This window comes from Arvicola amphibius, chromosome 5 (assembly GCF_903992535.2).
Source record: "Arvicola amphibius chromosome 5, mArvAmp1.2, whole genome shotgun sequence".
NCBI lineage: Eukaryota > Metazoa > Chordata > Mammalia > Rodentia > Cricetidae > Arvicola > Arvicola amphibius.
The window spans coordinates 126055784-126072658 of record NC_052051.1 but is presented as its reverse complement, the minus strand read 5'-3'; the positions used below and the strand labels follow the sequence as shown (position 1 = coordinate 126072658).

At 39.0% G+C, this 16875-nt stretch overlaps 1 protein-coding gene across 2 annotated transcripts in view; it reads right to left on the bottom strand.

Moving 5' to 3' along the window:
• Positions 1-10496: 10496 nt before the first annotated feature.
• Hsd17b4 (hydroxysteroid 17-beta dehydrogenase 4) overlaps positions 10497-16875 on the bottom strand; it is a 70260-nt gene continuing 63881 nt past the window's right edge. For both annotated transcript variants that reach the window (XM_038332213.2, XM_038332212.1), the window contains exons 23-24: positions 13292-13419; positions 10497-10914 (exon numbers count right to left, since the gene is read on the bottom strand). In XM_038332213.2, coding sequence (XP_038188141.1) covers positions 10825-10914; positions 13292-13419 — 218 coding nt within the window. In that variant the 3' untranslated portion in view covers positions 10497-10824. The remainder of the gene's footprint in view (positions 10915-13291; positions 13420-16875) is intronic.

Sequence of the window (16875 nt, the reverse complement as noted above, 5' to 3'; positions counted from 1 at the left end):
GGTTTGGAGGACAAAGAACTGAATGGGGCACTCCATGTACTCAGGGTCCCATTCACTCTCTGGATTTGCTTTTGCCCCAAATTTTTGTTCTTCCCTCTTCCCAGGTCTTGTGGCTTTCTTGTACAAAATAAAATCTGAAATCAAATTCTTACCCCAGCCCAGTGATCAGCCAAACCTAGACTCTCTCTGAGAACCTCTGAAATACTAGCAACTATATAGCAAAGCTGCAAGCGTAGCTGAGCAGCTCTTGTTACAGTCACATTAGCCTTGGGCTTCTACAAAAGAGGACAAAGGGAAGAAGAGAAGGAAAAGAGGCTAACGGAAGAAAAGATATGCTGAAAAATGGGCTCACCTACCAGAGCTCTGGTACTCATTATAGAGTCAGTGCCTGATGCCCCAGCTTTCGCCAACCATGGCTATAAAAGGAACATAATTATACTTAACAGGAGCCACCTGCATTTTGAAGTCATCTTAAATTTAAAGCTTGTGGAGAGACTTAATTAAATTTAATGAAAACCATGGCTTCTAAACAAAGATGTATTATAGTTCCCCCATACTTATTTCTGAGGAAATTGAGTAGCGACCATGAAGAGTCCCCGTAGTTCTCACATTTAACACCCCAGTCTATAAATAAGACACTGCTCTCTTCTATTCAGTAGCTAATAACGTTGTCAAGGTACTCACCTCTTCCTTCAGGAAGAAAGCAAGCCCTAGCTAGAAGGAAAACGATGAAAAGGGGGAATAAGAAGTTATGCTGAGCTTGAGACAGGGGACCATCCTGACCTCTTTGCCATCCCTGGGACCGTCAACCCACCACGCCTACCTTTTCTGAAAGAACTGTATATTGTTTGTCATGGTGTGTAAGTGTCCATGTTAATGTCAATAGGAAGTGATGCCTAAATCACAGCATCGAGATATGTGGCTCATGGTGGTCTCGCGGTAACTGCGACCTGCTATTCACCAGTCAGTAAATCTGATGACGAACCTCCTGCTGCATTTTAGGAGGCTGTGGAGATGCAGTGCAGAGCAACAAACAGGACAGAGAGGAGGAGGAGGAAGTAAAGTGGCCTCACCTAGGTCCACAAAGGACCTTGCAAAAGTCAAAGTCAGGATTCTCAAACGTTATTGTGCACCACAGTCCCCTGGAGAGCTTGTTAAAGCATATTTCTGGACCTCACCCCCAGAGTTTCTGATTCAGTGGATCTGGAGTGAAGAAACCTGAAACCTTTCCTTTCTAACAAGTTCCCAGGAGATGTTGGTCCGACTAGCTCAGGAACTCTATTTTAGAACCACCAGTCTAAGATACAGTGTCACAGAAGTTCAGGAAACTGATATATTATTTAGAAAGCTGTTGGATATTGGACAAAGCCAACCTTAAAAGACATCAAAAAACTAAGCCACATACTAATGAGTAAAAGGTGAACCCTAGAAAGCTGCCCTATGGGGAAGGCTCTTCACCACCAGGATAAGGTTAGAGTCTCTCTGGGAACACTGGACAAAGCTACGAAGCATCCCACTGACATGATCTACCTGTTGGAAACAGGTCAGGGACAGGCCTCTTGGGCAAAGGAGGCAAAAGGTTGCAGAAGGACTCTGGGTAGAGAGCCTCAAGGTGGGAAAAGCCTAGAAAAACCAGAGTCATCCACAGGCACTTTGTAATGTATGTTTCTTCCCCTGGCATCAGATCTTTGACAGGCAGAACATAGCTTCATCTGACAGAGACAAACTCACATCTTCAGGGCTCCAGGACTTGACAATTTATATATTAGAACAGTATCTTAATCATGAAAGGCTTCTTTCATCCACCTACACTCAGACCACTGTCAAACACCGTCTTTATGAAACATGAATCACAGGACAATAAGGCAGAGATATCAGATTTTCATATTCATTCTCATCTGACTCTTTACTCCATATGATGAGACAAAAGAACAAGCAAGAGAACACATCCAAGTATCACACAAGAAGTCCAGAAGGCCAAGTCTTAGGCATTCTTGACAGAATGTATTCTGTTGTAGAAAGGATCTAAGTCAACTCTATAAAACAGGAGAGCTTTATTCTCTCCTGTTTCATTAAGAAAAAAAAAAGTCAACAGGTTGCAGCAGGTAGCATGTCAGTACAGCACTGAGTTTGCTAACACTAGGTCAGTCCCCCACAGCCTTAGGACCAGCGAAGTTCTCCAGCATTGGAGGCAAGCAAGCACCAGTTGCACAACCACTTACCAGTACATTGACAAAGGGATTAAAGCATGCATCTGGATAGACCTCATGCATCTGATTCTGTTGATTCATGGCTTTAGAAGCCCCAAACTAGAACAATACTAATCCCAGGTATATTTCTTGCCCAAAGATACCTTTACAAAAGAATTGTCTTTAACCTTTTTAAAATTTATCTTTTCCTGTTTAACTAAACGCTTAAAAGCAAATGTCCTTTAAACATCAGTTCTATATTCCTTATTATAAAATCTTACGTTTTTTTGTAGAATCGTTGAAAATTCTGTTTGTGAAATTCTTTGCTTTTTGAAGAACATTTATACTGTTCCAGAAAAAAAAATGAATAGATTGGTTTACATGCCCACATAATGCACCAGAACTTCTCATGTTCTACGCTCTCATGAGCATTTGTTCTTTACAACAGCCATTCTCACTGGGGGCAATGGGATCTGCAGCTTTAATCTGTATTTCCATGATAGTTAATGATATTAAACAGTTGTTCATACGTTTATTGGCCATTTGTATTTTCCCTAATCACATCATCTACCCATTTTTTATTGAATCACTTCTTTCTATTAAGTTTCTGTGTTTATTTATATATTCTGGAAGCTAGATATATCAGATGAACAGTTGTATTTTATTGCTCATCTCTTCACCATTTTGATTGTTGTGGAAAAACGTTTTATTACCTAATGCCATTTGTCAGCTTTTGTATTTATCTTTTGTATGTATTTTAGAAGATCTTACTTTTTAAAAAAAAATCACTACTTGCCCCAATGTCTTCTAGTGTTTTCCTTAAATTTTCTCTATTCATTTCATGTTTCAGTTTTCAGTCCATTTTGAGTTGATTTCCAGGTAGAGCTAGAGAGGGAGTCAAATTTCAGTGTTTCTATGGATACCCATTTTTCACAGCTGCATTTATTGACAAGGCTGTCCTATCTCCAAAGCATGTTTCTAGCACCACTGATGAGAATTTGTTGGCTGTAAATACATGTCTCTGCGATCCATATTCTGTTGGTCTATGTATCTGTTTTTATGCCAGTATCATGGTGTTTTGATTGCTATGGCTCTACAGCTCCAGTAATGTCTCCAATTTTGCTTTTTCTAAATATTGCATTGCATGGTCCATTTTGTTTCCTTGTAAATTCTGGGACCAATTTTTCTAGCTCTATGAAGATGTCATTGTAACTGGAATGGATAACACATTGAGTCTTTGTACTGATTTCAGTATGTGGACATTAATTTTCCAATCCATGAACTTGGAAAATCATTCCATCCTTTTGTGTTTTCTTCACTTTTTCTTCAGTGTGTGTTCATCTGCATGGTATACATCTTTCCTTTAGTAGGTTAAAGTTATTTCTTGTGATCTTCCTGTAGCTTTTTGAAAAGGAATGTTTTTTATGATTTCTTTTTCATCAAAACCCTGATTGTGTATAGGAAAGCTAATAATTTATATACTGGTTATGTTTCATATAACTTTGCTGAAATTACTCATTCCTGTGGGGGTTTTTTGTTTGGTTGTTTTTTTAATTTGTTTTATTTTGCTTTTTAATTGAAGCTTTTACTAAGTAGAGAATCATCTGCAGACAGATGATTATTTCCGTTCTTTCCATCTTATTTGCATGTCTTTCATTTCTTTCTGTTGGGAAATTACTCTGGCTTAAACGTCCACCAGTATATTGAGTAAGAATAATGAGAGTTAACCCCACTCTTTTGTTCTGGCTCTTTAAGGAAACTTTTCAGCTTTTTCTCAGTCAGCATAGCGTTTTGGCTGGGGTCTTCATATACAACCTTGTTACTTTGAAGTATGAGCCTTCTATACTTAGATTGCTCAAGAATTTTTTTCAGGAACGAGTGTTGAAATTTAACAAATTATTTTCTACATCCATTCAGATGATGATACAACATTTTATACTTCCTTTCTTTTATAGATGAAAAGTGCCACACTTACACTGATTTCCATATATTGAACCATCCTTTTATCTCTGAGATGGAAATAAGTTGGCCACAGGGTATGGCCAATTTGGTGTGCTGTTGAATATGATATGCTAATATTTTAAGAAGTTTTACATCTATTACTATCATAATCTATAGTCTCCTTTTCTTATGTTTTTCTCCAGTTTGGGTAGCAGAATACTTGTCTCATACAATAGGTTTGGAAGGGTTCCCTCACTTATAATCCTGTGGAAGAGTTAAAGAAAAATCATCATTAGTTCTTCTCTTAAAGCATGGTTAAGAGCCAGCAGTGAACCCCGCTGATCCCGAACTCCTCCTCACTGGGAGACTTTTTACTACTGACTCAACTTCATTACTTGTTATTGGTATATTTAGGGTTTTTTTTTTATGTCTTCATGATTCAAGTTTAGTTGATAATCAATGTCTAGAAAATGATTTCATAGCCGGGCGGTGGTGGCGCAAGCCTTTAATCCCAGCACTCGGGAGGCAGAGGCAGGCGGATCTCTGTGAGTTCGAGGCCAGCCTGGTCTACAAGAGCTAGTTCCAGGACAGGCTCTAAAAAAGCTGCAGAGAAACCCTGTCTCAAAAAACCAAAAAAAAAAAAAAAAGAAAGAAAGAAAATGATTTCATATCTTCTAGATTTTTACAAAATGTTATCACATAGTTTTCCATATTAATTTCTAAATGTTTTTATATTTTTGTATTGATTATAATATCTCATTTCTAATCTTAATATTATTTATTTAGGATATGATTTTCTTGTTTTATCAGTTAGTCTAACTAAAGACTTGTCAATTTTATCTTATTTGTCTTTTGGTCTTTTTAGTCCCTTAATTTATTTCTTCTCTGATTTTGCTATTTTTTCAACTAATTTCATGTTTCATTTATTCATGATGAAAGTTATACTGCTTGAGTTCTTCACTTTTTATATGTAAGCACCCTTGCTGTAAGTTTTCTTTTTTCTATTTTATATTTCTGATATATTATATTTCTATTTCATATTCAAAAAATTTCATTTCCATCCTGATTTCCTTGATTACATATTGTACATCCAAAAACTGTGCTGTCAGGCACCAGGTATTTGTATATTCTTGATATTTTTTGGTTTTGTCTTTTCATGTTAGTTTATTGTAATCAGGACAATACATAAAATATCATTTCAATCTTAATAAGCCTGTGGTATTCATTTGTTTTCTAAGATTAGATATTCCAACATTAAATAGACAGAGGTCTATGATTGTTATGATTCTTGTTGACTCGATCCCTTGGTCATATATAATTTTCTGTTTTGTCTTTTCTTCCAGCTTCATCTCAAACCCTGTCTTGTGAGATATTTATAGTGATACCTGTACACTTTATGTTCACTTGGAAAACTGGTTTCCATCCTTCTGCTGTCAGTCATGTCTCGTTACTGCTAAAGTGAATTTCACAGAGACAGTATGCTGTTGAGTCTTATTTTTTATTCCATTCTTCTAGTTTGTATCTTTTAATAATGTAAACTATTCTATTTACATCTCAGGCTTTATTAATAGTTAAGAGTTCTTTCCATCTTTATTTTACTTTACTTCCAATAATTTCAAACATTTTTTTCTTTTCTTCCTTATTCACATTTGTAGTTTAATGGTTTACTGTGAGGATAAGGATTGATTCTGATTTTCTTCCCTTTTATGTATGTCTTTTCTTCTAATGGAATTGCTAGTAAGCTTTGAAGCCTGTCCTGGAACTAGCTCTTGTAGACCAGGCTGGCCTCGAACACACAGAGATCCACCTGCCTCTGCCTCCCGAGTGCTAGGATTAAAGACATGCGCCACAGGCCTTAGTAACATTTTTTTACATTGAATGTAGAATGCCCTTAAGCATCTTTACTATTGTTGTATTGTTTATATGTATATGCATATGGTACAGGCATGTGTGTACACGTTAGTGGGAATACAGACATTTGTGCGTGCATATGTAAAGCCCAAGGCTACTGTAGGTCGCCATCTTCTATCACGCCCCACCTTATTTCGTTTTTATTTTTAATGCATTATTTATGTGTGCTTGTTGCCTGCATGAGTTTATTTTGCTCATTTTATTACATTCTAGACCTCTTTTTATCATTAATTTTTTTTACTATTTTAAACAGGTTTTTATCGCTCTTTTTTTTTGGTTTTTCAAGACAGAGTAAATTTAAATATATTTTGATCATATTCTTCCCTGACCCTAAGTCCTTCTATATCCTCCCCTGCACCCAACCTTAAGTTCTTTTACATAAAACAACAAAACGCAATACAATAAAACCCCCCAAAATCAAGAAAATGAAACCACACCCAAAAGGGAAAAAAAAACACCAAAATGTAACCAAATAAGGGTGCATGTGCACATGCGCGCGCGCACACCACCACCACCACCACTACCACCACCACCACACGGCACCACACCAAACTCTGGAATTCATTATACATTGCTCAACTACTTCTAAACATGTGCAGCTTGTCCTGTCCTGTGGTTGATATACCCAGTGTCACTATTTTTTGTGGCTGGGTCTCTCACTGAAAATGGAACTCACCAATTCTGATCCAGATTGCCTGGCTTGGCAAGCCCCCAACACACACATATTCACCTCTCCCCATGCCCCCATCACTCCCATTATGGGATTACAGGCTGATGTCACCAAGCCCAGCTTCTTATAGAGGTACTGGGAACCCAAACTCGGGTTCTCATGCTTTCCCTACCAACAATTTAGCTACCAAGCCATCTCCCTGGTCCTCCCTTAAGCATCTTTTAGAAGGCTGATCTGGACCTCAGAACTTCATTCAGTTTTTATATCTTTAGAAGTTTATATTTCTTCTTCATCATGAAGAATATTTTTGTTAGGTATAATAATCCTGATAGCAGTTATTTTGATTCAGGACAGAGAATATGTCATTCCATTTCCTCCAAGCCTTTATGATTTCTTCTAAGAATTCTTCTGGTAGTCTAATCAGGATATTCTTAAATGTGACTTTGCACTTTCTAGTGCAAAAATTGGACCTTTTTTCTTTGTCTTGTGCTTTTGAAAGTTGGACTATAAAATTTTATCATGAGGATCTTACCTGGTCATATTTATTCAGGTTACACAACCTTTCTATATAAGAATGTTTTTGCTTCTATTAAATTTGTTTTCCTTACCTTCTTGACCTTTGAGTATCTCAAAAAATCGTAATTTTGTTCCATTTATGATGTCCTGAAAAGTTTGAACGCTATCTTCTTGCTTGCTTGCTTGCTTGCTTGCTTGCTTGCTTGCTTGCTTGCAAGTCTCATATAGCATACATTCACCTTTTATGAAGCAGATGTTAAACTTGTGGTCAACTTGTAATAGAATTATCCCTCAAGATTGGAGAGACTTGGTTACAGTAGTCTTGGAGCCTGGTCCTCAATTACAGTGGAGAACCTGGTTGAAAGATGAGGCCAAGATCATTGAACAACAAAGTATGAATAGAGTTATGGAAATCTCCTAAGACCAACTTCTTGGAGAGGGAGATTATGCTAATGTGCAAAGGCAAACTCTATGATGACTACACCTTGGTTTTATGCTGTATAGTAGCTTTGAATGCTTGAGGCAGAATTGGAGAAGTAGGAAAGAAAATTGAGTCATTTACTAAAGTTATACAGGACCCAAAAGAAACCTTCATTCATTTCTTACAAAGATTAGCTTCAGCAATAAATAGAATGATACCAAATTCAGAAACTAGACAAAAAATAATTGAATCTCTGGCTTTTGAAAATGCTAATGCACAATGCAAAAGGGTAATTAGGTCATTAAAGGCAAGATCAGCACCCTTAGTGGAATGGATCTGAGATAAAATCAATATTGAATCTCAAGACCAAGATGATGCTTAGATAGGAGAAGTAATTTCCAGAGGCTTGAATAAAAATCAAAATATCAAGTAATTTCAATTGCAGTAAACAAGGTCACCTAAAAAAGATTGTAAACAGGGCATTCCTAGAAACAATGTTTTTTTTTTTCCACGCATGATCCAAACAGAATGTTCCTTCCTTCTGGATTATGCAGAAGATATGGCAAGGGCAGACACTGGACTAATGAATGTGGATCAACAAGGGACAGTCAAGGGAACCCTTTGCTGTCAGGAATACCTGAGGGGCTGCTTGCAGACCCACACGCCAAATTCGGTTCAGTCATTTCCTGTCATCATGGAAGAAACTTCTTCCCAGAGCAATTAAAGAACAGAGTGGCTATTGTAAAAAAAACATACTGCTCTGGATGATAGAACAGCTATAGAAGGAGAACAAAAAATTTAGGAGAAACAGTAAAGCAGATAGTTTGGCAAACTTCTATAAATGAACAAAGACCAAAATTAAAAATACAAATAACTGACGTCATTGAAAATCTTGTACACACAGGTGCAGGTGTATCAATAACTGCAGCAGAAAGTTTGGCATTGAAATTGGCCTCTTTAGTAGGTAAATGTCCAGCTTTTAAGGATTGGATCATTATCTTAGGTAAAACAGAGTGAGATCTTGGATTGAATGTATAGGACCAGAAGGACAAAGAAGAAAATTAAAGCCATTCGTAGCTAATATAGCAATGAATTTGTGGGGATATGATTTGTTACAGCAATAGACTACTTAGATTAACATTTCCCCATCAATTCGATTTAGTACACAGAGAAGATTTTTTTGGTGGTCAGACTATCAGGGAACCCAGAGTTTACGATCCAGGAACACAAACCAGAAAGCTGCACGGGTGGGCGGACCACAGGAAATTGTCAAGTCACCACATGGCGGGCCATGGGGAGTAACCAAGTCACTGTACCAGCCACAGTATTGGCAGCTGCATGCCAAAGACGTAGCTCAGCTGCAGAGTGCTTTCAAGCCATGTGGGCAAGGTACCTGCTCCATCCTGTTCCACTGCCCAATTGGGCATCAGATGAAGGGGATTTCAATAAAATAGTCCCACACTGGAGTATAATAAAGGGTTCTTTATTTAGGGTAGACTCACAGATCAACCATCCTCTACATGAGCAGGGAACAGGAACCAAATCCAGCAGACAAGAGAGTGCATCTTCTACATCTGCTTTTATAGTACCCAAGACCACGCCCAAAGTGGTTCAGCATCTTAAAGGCCATTGGCCAAAGGAGTTCCCACAGCACCAAACTGCTTGTATGGCTGGGGCAGACTGCGGGGATACTAGCAGAAGCAGCAGGATTTATCCCCACTGTTAGTACTAGCTTTTTGGGAATCTATTCTCTTTAGATGGATATGTTGCTCAGCCTAGATGTAGAAGGGAAGGCCTTGGACCTTCCCCAAAGCGATGTGCCTTACCCTCTCTGAGGAGTTGTTGGGAGGTGGGAGGGTTAGGAGCTGGGAATGGGAGGAGAGGAGGGAGTAGGAACTGGGATTGGTATGTAAAATGAAAAAAGATAAATAAAAATAAATAATCCCAAACTGCTATGAAACATGAGACTAATAACATGCTTCAGAAAGGTAGGTAAGATAACCAAAATACAACTTAACTTGAGACAAGTATTGAGCACCTAATAATCAACACGTTCATTAGTGAACTGGAACATCTAACTTGATAAACTTATTCTACTAGGGCACCACTGAGCTTCCCCAAGCTCATCATGAGCAGGAATTTGGTATAATAAAGACCAACATTATAAATTACCATTGCTTTATTAAAATTAAATTGGCAAAGAGTAGATCACTCTGCACTTTAGGGTCAAGTCTGAGGGACCCATTTCCTTACTTGCAGGGAAGACTGTAAGCATACTCCAGGAATTCCTTTGCTGTTGGCCCAAGGTCACACCCCTCTTCAAGGCTAATCAATTGTTAGTTGCCTCAGGATACTTCTTAAGGAATATCCCAGCTTCAGAGAAACCTACCAATAAAATCTGAGGCTGTGTAGCATCCTTTACCCCAAGCCCACTTCTGATAGATAACAGAACTTAAGAGTACCCCCATGAAATCTCCATCACAAAGGCTGATCCTCAAAGAGTCAACAAAGAATGAGAATTCCAAGTGCAACAAAACTGATGCCCTCCATCCCAGCCTTACTATCCACACGTCCCTGCTTCCTCTGCAGACAAACCAGCAAAAGCAGATTCACTGCATCTGAGGGAAATGGAGGGGAAACAGCTATGTGAGTGCACTTGCTAGAGACTGTCTTTATTATTTCAGGCTACTGATGAAGCAAAATGTCTCATCTTTGGTGATATCCAGTTTTAAGCAGAGGGGATCAAAGAATTATTTGATAGCACAAAGACTTTGTTCTTAAGCACAGAACTATTCTAACAGCGGAAAATGAATCCATTCTGGGAATGAATGAAGAGAAAAGAAGTAAGTGAGGTGAACATTAGGTGGCTTTTATTCATTCAATTTTCCTTTCAACATATTATTGCTATTACAAATTCTAAAGAAACCAGACTTGGTTGAAAATTTATTAAGATACAGATCTAAGGACAGAATAATTACTTGCTATTTAGATTACAGTTTCTTGTAAAAATAATATATGAAAAATTAGTAGAAAATGAAAATCTGAAAGTCATCTGAAATCTGAAAATGTTAAGCGATTTCTGCTGCATGTTACTGTTGATCACATCACAGAATATTGGAACATAACTGGGCAGAGTATGTAATTATTCCATTTTTGTTGACAGCACAGTGGGCTCTTCAGAGCTTGGCATAGTCTTTAAGAATCATCTGGAGCTTCTGACTCAGCAAGATGTTCCCTTTGGCCTTCAGTCTGCCACTGAAGAAGGCCTGCAAAGGGACAGGGAAAGACACCGACCATTACCCTTGCACTTACTCCTTTTCCAAGAATACAGTCCTCATGTCATGTCCTTTCCACTGAGTGCTGGTGTGGTACTCCCTGTCTTCCATCTCCTTCACTGCTACTTACTCTGAAGGTCTTTACTCCTCCCATTCTGAGGTGGAGCTTTACTTGATGTAGTAACTCTCTGGTGGGCAGTTATCTCTTTTCAGGCCTTGAAATGCATCCTTCCACACTCCTGCCCTGCAGTGTTTCTGTTCAGAAGTCTGCTAAGTCTAATGGGGCCACTGAAAACTTACACATGATTGGGCACATTCTCAGGTTTAAAGAATCCTCCTTTATAAACCTGTAGTTTGACGTCTGACTATGTCACAGTGACTGTTTTTTCTGATCACATTCATTTGGAAACTCTGAATCATGTATCATTACGTTCATGTCTTTCTCAACATTGGGGCAGTTTTCAACCACACTTGCACTGAATAGTTCCTATGTCCATAACCTTAGCTTCTAAGTATTCTGATGTAGAAGTCCGATATTTTCATGGTGTCCCACACATACCAAATCTCTTAATTCTTTATTATTATTTTTGTCTGAATGTGAAAATTTTAAAGACTTCAAACTAATGTTCTTTTTTATGCTTGATCTAGTTGGGGGCTTTTACTAAGGTCTATATCTGTGTTATTGAGCTCTTTGTTTGCCAAGGTTTCTTCCTACTTACAGAATATCTCATTTATATCCTGCATGTATTCCTAATTTCATTCATGTGTACCACATGTGTACAGATATTCAAAGAGGCCAGAGGGTATCAGATACCTTGGAACTGAACTAAAGTTACAAGTGGCTCATAGCCACTTGATATGGGTACTGGAAACTGAATCTGGGTCATTTTTAACCACTAATCTCTTTGACCCCATCGACTTGAGCATCTTTAGGATCCATTCCTAAAGTGCTGTCATAGGCAGGATGTATCATCATATAGTATTTGTTTCTCATATGTGACCTTACATTGAGATTTACGCTGTGTGGTAAAATGGATATCCCTACTGCTTTCATGGAATGGTCTTTTTAGAAAGCAAATTTCTCCTGAAAATGTGTCTTGGGATACTGGTTTGTTATGCAATTTTGAGTTTGGCACCATGGGTTCCTATAGGTTCTTTTGACCATCATTAGGTCTGGGCAGTATAGCATACTCAAGTCAGCGACCTACTGTCTCTGCAGATTATGCAAGAGTTGGGGGACTCAACTGTGTATAAATATGGGAGCAGTGACTTCTGCCAGGGGCGTGCGTTAACTGTCAACACTGTCTGGGACTGGCTGCTCCGAGTCCTCAAGCAGTGACACTGGCACAACCCCAGTGCTTCACAGGAGACACACTGGTTGTGTTCACATGCAGTTTCCTTAGCGGTAGAGGAACAGCTGATGCAGCAGGTCCACATGCTGTGGGTGCACACACCCACAAACCCCTAGCTGTGCATGCGGGGAAAGGAAATGACAGCCAGGGTTAGTTTTGTTGTTTGTTCCCAATTCTCAGTGGCAGTTATCACCAGGAACCGAGTAAAGTTGCATTTCTCAGAAACTTTCAAAATTTGAGGATTCCTTTTAAACAAGTATTTCATATAGCATATAAATGTATAGTTTTTAAACAGGTTTTCTTCAATTCTTTCATCTCATGAGTTTTGTTGCTATGTGGAAGTCATTTCTTAATACTTGTACATTCAAATAATAGTCTGAGCCCATTCATTGTACAGACTACTACAAACTGAAAATAACTAATTTTTCTCCTCTATGTAAATTACTGCATGGGCTACTTCAATTTTGTGTTTGAAAAAGATAACGGTTTCAGAGTAATATTAACAGTAGTCACAGAGGCCTCCTGTCTTACTGATAATTTCCAATGCCCTGGAATGCTTCAACTTCAGTGACTATTATAAGCATCCTATTTCTAGGTTTTTCATGAGTTATTAATACTTTATATTGGCTGAATGTCACTAAAGCAAAACTCTAACTTCCTGAGAAAAGCAAATCAAGGTGTTTTGGGAGGTCATTTGTTTGTTTAATTTTGGAGCATTTCCTATTCCAAATTTTTAGATTAGTAAAATATGTACAAATATCCCAAAATCCACTAGCTGAAAGTTGAAACACCTCAGATATTATTCAACTTGTACCACATACAAGTTTTACATCTCAAACTATAGATTTAAAATGCCTACTTTGGGCTTTATATTGTTTTTAGTAAATGATAAATTGGACTTAGAGCCCCCAAAAAATTATTTCAAAGCTACTAACTAAAATAGTAATTTTTAAAATCTGACTTGTTGATGAGAATTTAAGTATAAACTTAATTAATGAAAACTTTCAGAACATTACCTTCTGAGGGTCGAGCTTGCCCAGGACCACCTCCATGAAATCCTCATCAGAGATTATGATAGTGGTGTCAGCGGAGCCCTTTGCAGGGCCTTGGTACACTTCTCCAGAGCCATTCTTCAGGTCCATAGCTGGGAAAACAAGAAAACAATGTGTTACATTTTCTCCAAAATACAACACAAAAAGTGAACTAAATGGGAACTGTCACGGCTCCCAAGTTATCCATGTGTTCTGTACTTGTTCTAAAACATGTACTTTCTGTCACGTACAAAATTTTGTTGTGGATGTTGAGATGGGGTCTCATGTGGTAGCCAAGACTGGCCTTGAGCTCACAGCAATCCTCCTGCAGTGTGCACCATGAGGTGGAGCTTGCAAATCTACTTCTTCTAAAGTACTTTGTAATAGTCGGCTCAATAAATAGCTTTTTCTTAATGAGGCATTTTATATCTAGAAATACTCATATAACTAGGAATTGAATAAAGTTACTAACAAGTGAATTTGCTGGGATGTACCTAAGGCCTTTAACAGGCCGTCAGCAAAGAAGGTACCCAGTGACATAGACAATGGAGAAAACTGACCTTCCTTTCCCAGCAGGAATCAACTACAATGGCAAATAGCTTCTTGGGCTGGGCATGGTGGCACATGCCTTTAATCTCAGCATTCAGAAGGCAGAAGCAGGCAGATCTCTGTGAGTCTGAGGCCAGCCTGGTCTGAATAGTGAGGTTCAGGACAGCAAGGGCTATGTAGAAAGACCCTGTCTATTAAAAAGTTTAAAAAAAAAAAAAAGGTAGGGCCGGGTGGTGGTGGCGCACGCCTTTAATCCCAGCACTCGGGAGGCAGAGGCAGGCGGATCTCTGAGTTCGAGGCCAGCCTGGTCTATAAGAGCTAGTTCCAGGAAAGGCACCAAAGCTACACAGAGAAACCCTGTCTCAAAAAAACAAACAACAACAACAACAACAAAAACAGGCAACAGAAGGGGACAGAAAGGAGAGGGTATGGAAAAGTTTAAAGGAAAGTAAACCTCTGCCAACCAATAGACTTACCATCTATGGTTTTAATGCTGCACACCTCTGTCCAAGCCCCACTGGGGGGGGGGGGCGGTGTACATAAAAATTGTGCTCAGTAATAACACTTTACTTTGCACACATTAATACTAGAGTAAAGGAGTAACTATCCGAGCAACAACAATCATGGTTGTTCTCTTCCACTTTCCCTCACCGTCTGCAGACATGAGACTTGGAACTGTGAGAAGCTCATGGCTACACTGATACAAGAAAAGATAGCGCTTAGCAGCATGAACTCTATCTACAGCATGGATGGGCTCACTGTGAGCCTTGTCAGTTTGGTTGCTCACCTTCCTGGACTTAGGGGGAGCTGGGAGGACCTTGGACTTAACATAGTGAAGGGAACCCTGATGGCTCTTTGTCTTGGAGAGGGAAGGGGGAGGAGGAAGGGAGGAGATGGAAATCTTTAATAAAAAAATGAGAGAAAAAAAAAGAACATAGGCATGTGGGGTGAAGGAGCCAAACAGTCAAATGCACGGGGGCTTTGGTGTATGTGGGAGAAGCATCCACCAGGTCATTAGAATCCAGATGTCTGTAGGTTACTAGTCTTCTGTAGGATAAAGAAACCGCACTTCCACCCAATGGCAGAGTTTACTGTGTTCACTGTGTCTGAGTGATTACAGTTCAGATTTATGATCATTAAGTCTCTAAAAGAGTTCAGAACAACTTCAGCTAGAATTACTGTCTTTACAGGGCAGGGGGGAGGTAAAACCACAAAAAGGGCGACAGAAAAAAAAACGATGCGTTGCTTCTGTCTCCTAGGCCTTGGACAAAAAGGCCTTGGTGGGCACAGCCCGTCTTGTCACCTAATCCCATCATCCACTCTGTGAAGAGGGTGTTCAGGAAGTGGTGAGCGAGCGAAAGGGCAGAGAAAGGTTCTCTACGCCCACCAAAGAGGAGCAGCAAGGCTATCCTCAAACGCATGGGTTATCCTCATGCCTCTGCCTCCTAAAAGCTAGGATTACAGAAAGCAGCCATCACTCCCTACTAAAATATAAGATTTTTAGAAGAAGAAAAAGAGAGACAGCAAGGACATAAAACTTTGCTACTTTTCTGTCCAAAATTCGCCAACCTAATCATGAATAATATCAAATAAATCAAACTAAAGAATATTCTTCAAATAACTTTTCCAAACCATCAAGATGATAAATAAGGCAGACAATGTATCTGGGTTCCAGCAGCCAGGAACTTAACAACAGCTCCGAGTGTGAGCAGGCCAAAGGGGAGCATTCATCCCTCCCTCTCCATTTCTACTGCTGCTACTACCACTGTTATTATTCCTTTGCTTTAAACAACCTATTGGGACAAACGGTGAGACATTAATAAGGTGGTAGAGCAGATAAGAGCAGTGCATAAATGTGAACTTCCTGACACTGACACCACTCTGTGGTCAGGGAATGCCTTTGTTCTTGAAATAATAGAGTAGCCTTACACCCGTACAATACCGTCTCCAAGTTATCTTACGTACATACACTTTTACAAAATGGGATAAAATTTGAACAGTTTGAAGTAGCAGATGAAAGATAACTGTTACTTCTCATTATAATCTTTGCAGTTTTATCTCTATGTCAGAATTTATTGTTAACAAAAAAAAAAACTTTGCAAACAATTTTAGGGCACGCTGCATGCCAAGAGGAGTGCCAGCCTCTGAAGCATGAGGTTCTGTGAGCATGGAGTCAGGAGCTGCGCTGGAGAGTAGCCGCTGCTCACTGTTGGGGAAATCCTTGCTGATGATTTGATAGCAGATCCTTTCCAAAGACAATCTGTTTTCTTGAAATTCATAAGACACTTCTGAATCTCAACCCAAAATCTGGAACTGGCATCTTTAAATTTTAGTGTTAGGCCTAGTGAGCTGGCACATGCCTATACTCTAACCACTTATGAAGTTAAGGCAGGAGAGTTTCTGGTTTGAGGCCAGCCTGGGCTATAAAGCGAGATCTTGCCTCAAAAGATAAAACAATTTATGTTTTAGCTGAAAAATCTTAAAGGATAATCCAATTTGACTTCAGAAGATGAATTCCAAGCCACAGCTCATAGATTCTGATCAAACAACTTCTCAAGAAGGCTTGGACTCTCATCTGCAAGGAATGCCAGTTCTCCAGTCTCCACACTTCTTCCACATCGGGACAAGTTTCCAAAATGGATAAACACATTCAGAGAGCACGGTCATCCGGCCACTGTCACTGCACAGGAGACGCCTGGATCCAGTCCAGATATGTCGTCAGCTCTGGATACTTAATTACATCATTAAACTCAACTAATTCACTTCACCAAACAATATTCAAACAAAAATGCATAGTACCTGTATGATCTTGGTATCTACATGAAATTTTTACATATTGGTTCACATAATATAAAAGAATACAGATATGATATTAGAGAGAAATAAACCAGCTCAAGCCATTTGCCTAAGCCTATCACTCTAAGGAATGTAGAACACATTCTGTTTAGCAAGCAACATGGTGTATTTAGGATATAATTAAGTACTTGTATACAGTTTCAATAGTTTGAATGTACCCTATA